The following is a 6,431-nucleotide window of genomic DNA, read 5'->3' as shown; positions in this document are numbered from 1 at the left end:
TTCAAATCAAAAGTCGGGAGCTTGAAAGTTACACTGTGAGTCTAATTTTTCAGATCGAACCAAAGGAACGGTAGGACTGATCGTGTTTGCAGTATCCACTATTTCGGTTCTCACTGCTGCCGGATTTAATTTTCAGATGACACAATCATCATCTGGCAACGACCCCAGTTCGTCCGGAGCCACAAAGGTCGGCGAGAGGGAGGTAAGCCTGGCACTGCTTAATGGCCACAGATCGCATGTCAACGTCGTGTGCACAGCCCCGAACCCCTGACACACCCGACATCGAGAGGGCCTCTGGTTCAACGAGTGTTATCGACCCATTCCAGTTTCGCGATGGACTCATTCCTGATGAAGAACTCGATGGTCTCCGCCGACGCAAGCAACATAAGCCCGTTGCAAAGTATCAGGGGAAGCAGAATGAGGTACGCCCGAAAGGTGTTTTAAGTGGAAATCGGCTTACCAATGGCGGATATGCATCACAGCTCATTATTTCACTGTTGAAACCCATGGAGGAGCACACGGAGGACGCTCGAGTGGAAGAAGAGGCCTATCGTCTGCCTGTGAGTCGGCAGTTCCAATGTTTACGTTCGATTTATTGAATATCTTCAAATGCAGGTTAAGATTGCCGTATACGCAAGTCTCGCTGCCAACTTAGGACTGTGTATCCTTCAGAGTACGCTTCCTCATCTCGTATCGTTTTTTAGCTGCGCGACGACTCACGCACTTCTAGTGTACGCGGCTATCTCTTCCTTGTCCTTATCCTTGATCGCAACCGGAATCGACTCCGTGTTCGATGTTGGAAGCAATGTTCTGCTGTGGTGGCTTCATCGGAAAGCTGAGAGATTGGATGAGAACCGGTGGCCAGTTGGTGGTGCTCGCCTTGAAACTATCGGAAATATTATCTATGGTGCAGGCCCTTCTGTGCTCTTTGTTCGACTTTCATGTTGACTCATTCCAAGGTTTCCTGTGAGTTTTCAACCACACAAGATGAAGCTGTGCACATGAATGATATGCGAATTGTTTAGTATGGGGTCGGTCAACTTGGTCGTCATAGTCGAATCAATCCGCACACTTACCAGCAAGAATGGAGATGAGCTCTCCGCATTCCACCTGCCGTCGATAATTGCTGTTGGAGCGGCTCTGGGTATGTCGTTGACTTCCCACCTTTTACCTGACTGAATTTGATACCATCTGCCTAGCCGTGAAATTCGTCCTGTTTCTGTATTGTTACTCTCTTCGACACCAATCGAGCCAGGTTTTGGTATTGTGGGAGGACCACCGAAACGATTTGTTCATCAATGGGTTTGGTAAGCTCTCTTAGAACAGAACATGGCTGGCGTTCATTTCTTTTTCTATCTAAGGTATACTGATGTCTGCTGGTGGGAGTAAACTTCGATGGTGTAGGTGAACTCGCCTCACGTTATCTCTACCAACTACTCACTTCCCTTTGACTTACAGGGCTCGATCCTACGGGCGCTATCATAGTGCGTCAGTTTTTTACCAGCAAAAATGTTTCATTGATCTCTTTCGTATTCTCTTCCAGATAGCTCTCGGTGTAATTGTCTCGTGGGGCATGACGATCTATGAACAATTCGGGCTCCTAGCTGGAAAGTCTGCATCACACGAATTTCTGCAACTCGTCATTTTCAAGGCAGCGACTTTCAGCGATGAAATTGAGAAGGTTGACACTGTTCGCGCCTATCATGTCAGTCTTAAATTGACCTTGCGCCTCGTTGACTGACGATGAGAGGTACAGAGTGGGCCTAACTACTTCGTCGAGGTAGATGTGGTGATGGACGCAAACACTCCACTTTGGAAGGCTCATGACCTTAGTCAGCAACTCCAAGATAGGATCGAGGTATTGCCGAATGTCGAGAGAGCATTCGTACATGTGGACCATGAAACATCGCATGCGCCGGTGGGTGCCCGTTCTGGCATGTGCAGGGGAGTGCAAAGTTGCTGACAAGATATGTATATACAGGAGCATCAAAAAAACCCAAGGCCAGCCGTTTAGCCAGGCTCGCAATGATATGTGGAATCTGTGAGCACGAGGACTTAGATTTTTTGAGCCTTTCCATGCTGACAAACTTGTTCAAATGTAGCCAACTTGAACTTCGTCGGAATCACTATGCAAAATGACCATCTAACCTACAGGAAAACTTCAATTTCTGTTCATATTGATGTTTTTTATCATTTGACCAAACGTTATATCAACACTCTACTAATGCAATCGCACTATGCGTGCAGGGCCTATGAACGTCAGATCCTTCCAAGGTTCAGTTATACGTGTGAATTAAGGAACGTCCAATGTACCCGAAGATCATCAGTCGCCTTCTCACTCGTCGCTAGAGGAATGACCGAGAAAATTCAGCTACAGAGACGAATTAGAGCAAACTCACGTCTTGGAAAATGACGTTACTGGGGAGACCCTACAACGATACGCCGTGGCCCTTCCGAATACTGTCTTGCACCAGCCTGAGTCTGGTGTAAGTCATCCAATCCAAATCCTCGTCTGCCCGGTGCGACCTCCGCCTCGCCTCATATGTGGGTCCTGCATAAGGCAGGGTGGTCACTACACAGGGGTCTGTGATAGATGGCAGTATTGAGGCAAATCACAATGCTTGAACGTTTACAGCTAAATAGTGCTTGGAAGTTAGGTTAATTAACTGGAAAATAACCGAGACCAGACTGGACCTAACCGCAAAAAAACCGGACTGTGGTTAGTGGTTAGTCAATTCTGGAAATGAAATAACCAGTTATTTTGCGGTTAACTAACCGTTAAAAAACCGGTTATGACCGGTTACAACCGACCCTATTATACCCCTTCAAAACGCATCTAAAAGCATGAGAAACACTAAAAATCTGACAGAGTTATGGTCAAATCTCTAAATTATTGGCTAAAATAGTAGGCTTTCAAGAATATTATTATAAAATTGTCAATTCTTCACCGAATTTAGCGTTCTTGGGCTTGTTTTAAAGCTACGACGCATGGCAATAATGTTTACTGCAAGGAATATGAGAAATATACGCCGTTTTAATCGATTTTCTATTTTTTCGGTCCTAACCGGTTAGTAACTGCAACTAACCGGTTTTCATCGGTTATCTTTGGTCCAGTTAGGTTATTTTGGGTCTGGGAACGAACCCTAACTGGTCTCGGTCTCGGTTAGAGCCCCTGGGCACCCAATAACCTAACCTAACCGGACTTTCAAACACTACAGCTAAATGCAAAACCCTAGACACCTCCTGAAATTTTCTGCCTCGCTTTGTGCAAACAACCGCATTTGGCTCAAGTTTAGCTCAATTGGAGCGTGGAGCACTCCATTACATGACATATACCTGCGTTGGTGGAGGACTTGCGTCATTTGTGGCCACTTCCTTCCTCAAATGGTTGTTTGCACAAAGCAAGGTGGAGTCAAGAAATTTCTGCAAGGTGTCTAGGGTTTTGCATTCACATAGCAGCCTAAAAGTGAACTTGGGGTGGGCTTCCCCAAGGCTAGACTCACTAGCCAGTCGTTCTGAGGTGTTTGCCACTTGTTGTGGCTTTGTTGTGGGGTCAAACATCAGGCGGACTGCGAAAAATAAGAACACCTCAGAACGACTGGGACAAACGAACACAGTTTGGCAGGGACCCCTGCGTGTGACGCTGACTTAGAGAAATTTCCGCGAACATTCACCCACCTCAAAACACCTGTCCGAAACATCACAAAAAAAAGTTCTTCTGGCTACACCTTTAGATAGATTATTTAATTCAAATAATGTGATTACAGTAGAATTGAAAAAGTAGATTTGAACTGTTTTTTTTTCACTAAGTCCCGCGTCACAAAAGCGTGACCCTGCCAAAGGGTGTCTGTTTCTCCCAGCCGTTTCTGAACGTAGCTTGCGGAGTTTGAAGAAACGGATGGTCACGAGCCTACCCCAAGGCTTCCCACTTGACATTCGTTGAAAATTGCCCTATGGGCGGACCTGGATACCGCTGTCTCATACAGACGTCTGATTCCAGGTAACACTTCAAAGAATTTTTACGGGGACAAATACAGTACATATTGTCACGCGATCATCAGCAAGGATGCTTATTCAATTGCAATGATTTACTTGCATGTACTACAACTTGACTGGTTACAGAGTCCCATGCAGGTGACGCCCTGGAGTATACCACTTCAACGGTGACCAATTTTGTCTATGTTCTGAACAAGGGTGGTGAAGTTAACAGATCCCAAAAAAAATGTAGCAGGCGTGGTCAATGTGACAATTTCCAAATGGTCCATCCAGACACATTGATAAGGCTGGTAAATACAAGTCAGTGCATGTAGAATCAAAAGATACGTATCCCTCACATACATTGGCATATGTAAGGAAGCAATTTCCAAACGGTCCATCCAGACACAACTGACTTGTTGTCGCATGGGATGCATCAGGAAACCTACAAGCTCCTGGGCGCACTGGATTACCTGAATGTGCCTGATCGCCTGGCGGCTTTTGATTCCCAGACATTTTCCAGGCAATCCAAATCAGCAACGACTTGGCAACCGTGGTTCGTGAAATTTCGACAAGTCCATTCAAACCCCGCTTCTAGAAGAGGCAACAGCGTGATCAATCTCAACATCCACCAAACATCTCTCAACAACCCTTCCTTCCCAACCGACACTTGACCAACACCTTTGCCCCATTGCTTAGCACTGAGCGCCGTCATTTGCGTATAGAGCATAACGAGCGCGAACAACTTGAAGCTATGTCAGTTTAGGTGCAGATCAAGGCAGGTGCATCAATGAATCTCGACGTCATATCAGTATGCTGGAAAGCCTGAACTCAAACACAGGACTCCAACATTCAATACTTCGACCCCAGTGAAAATCGACCCTGTGCAGATCGGGTTCCTCCGGATCAAATCGATATATTTGCCAATTTCCGGCCATTTCCCCTGTTCAGATCGGGCTCCACCGATCCATTTGGCCATTTTTTAGGGTTGATTTTCACTGGGCTTTGACACTTGGGGGCCTCGATACACTCAAACACTGAACCCTTCCAAATCCCAAACACCCAGACCGTTCGTCAATCTCCTTATTCTCCCCCCAAGTGGTACTTTCTCAACATTATATTCCTCTTCTCTATTTGACCCAATCGAATATACAATGCAGAAGCAACCTCATGCACTTTAAAACCCATCTAGTGTGTGAACACGGTGCCTTGCTTAACATCTCGGCTGCGCCTTCTCTTCGCCTCAGTGAGTGTTCTGACTGTGACTCGTGAGATGACATGGTGCACATCTTCAAGCGCGTTCCAGGCTAACTTTCTATTCGTTCTTCAGTTGTCCTCTGCTTAATCCTGATACATACCCTGAAGACGCCCCAAATCTTCTAGTCACGCCACCACCATCGCATGGGGGTCTTTTGGAGGGCTGGTTTGTAAATGAGAGCATTGGAGCACTGACCCCTGAAGCAGCAGCCATGCTTTTGTACAATGTCTGGTTTGTGCGACCGTCTTCACCTCTGCCACGTCCATATTAATGTCTCTTTTGTACTGCAGGGATTGTCAATGGCAGTTCATTTTCCACAGGGGGTGATCAGCCAACTAGCCTGCTGGCGTCGATCGATGGTGGGGAGGGGGCACAAGTTTTGGGTCGTGGGTAGGAGGCGTTCATCAAGAAGGGGAAAAGGAGCAGCGTTTTGTGAGTCCTTTTCTGATTAGGCATTGTGTTGACCTCGCCAATAGCTCTAGTCTGCGGAAATGGTCAATGCATCTGACGAAGAGCCTTACACACTCCCTTGGGGGATTCCTTCTCAACAAGCTCACCGAGATATGAGAGCTGTCTCGAGACTTCGCCTTCCTCCGCCTGCCAACGAGCGGAGCACCAAGCATCGTTGCATTGTCACGGCAAGTCCTCACTTACTCGCTTTTTGGTATCATTGACCTCAATCTTTTGTGTAGAACGATGTCCCACGTCATGGTGACGATCTCTGAGGGTGCCGATCTTGAAATGGAGGAGAGTCTTCGTCGCTGATGCAGTATAACTGGACTGGGAAGTTTACGATACCATAGGGATTTAGTTAGTATACAATATCGGACACTTTTGTAACATTTGGGAGAGCAATATATGAATTTCTAATGTGATTACAACCATACTACAATGACTGGAAAACAATCTGGAAGTGCACGCACCCTGCTAAAACCTACCTGGGTTCACCTGGAAAGGTGACTGGCAAGTCTGCATTTGACCTTGAGCCAGAAACGACACCTCATGGCTCCAGGTAACATTTCTGGCTTCCTTATTGACCTGAATTACCTGATTTGGTCTGTTTCCAGGTAACCCAGGCACGTGAACATTTCCTGATGACTGGAAGTTATGTTGTGATAGTAGTTGTCCGAGTCAGACGGCATGATCATCCTTTGAGGCATGGCGGTACAAATATGCATATATGGGAATACCGTCCGAT

At 46.5% G+C, this 6,431-nt stretch overlaps 2 protein-coding genes across 2 annotated transcripts; one reads left to right on the top strand and one right to left on the bottom strand.

Annotated features, from left to right (window-relative positions):
• Positions 1–236: 236 nt before the first annotated feature.
• Positions 237–2,014, top strand: CDF-H-2 (CDF-like metal transporter; the record flags this gene model as incomplete). The annotated part of the gene is made up of 12 exons (XM_001879871.1): positions 237–422; positions 483–560; positions 616–673; positions 731–907; positions 960–966; positions 1,026–1,144; positions 1,200–1,307; positions 1,362–1,400; positions 1,459–1,484; positions 1,544–1,705; positions 1,757–1,918; positions 1,982–2,014. The coding sequence occupies 12 exons, from the start codon at positions 237–239 to the stop codon at positions 2,012–2,014; spliced, it is 1,155 nt and encodes a 384-aa protein (XP_001879906.1).
• A 3,546-nt stretch (positions 2,015–5,560) lies between these two features.
• On the bottom strand, positions 5,561–6,393 carry LACBIDRAFT_325997 (uncharacterized protein; the record flags this gene model as incomplete). Its single annotated transcript, XM_001879620.1, has 4 exons — positions 5,561–5,716; positions 5,759–5,830; positions 5,888–6,008; positions 6,281–6,393. 4 exons carry the CDS (start codon positions 6,391–6,393, stop codon positions 5,561–5,563), a joined length of 462 nt encoding a protein of 153 aa, XP_001879655.1.
• Positions 6,394–6,431: the final 38 nt, after the last annotated feature.

Source organism: Laccaria bicolor, genomic scaffold (assembly GCF_000143565.1).
Source record: "Laccaria bicolor S238N-H82 LACBIscaffold_9 genomic scaffold, whole genome shotgun sequence".
Classification (NCBI taxonomy): Eukaryota; Fungi; Basidiomycota; class Agaricomycetes; order Agaricales; family Hydnangiaceae; genus Laccaria; species Laccaria bicolor.
This window is presented reverse-complemented; position numbering and strand designations above follow the sequence as displayed.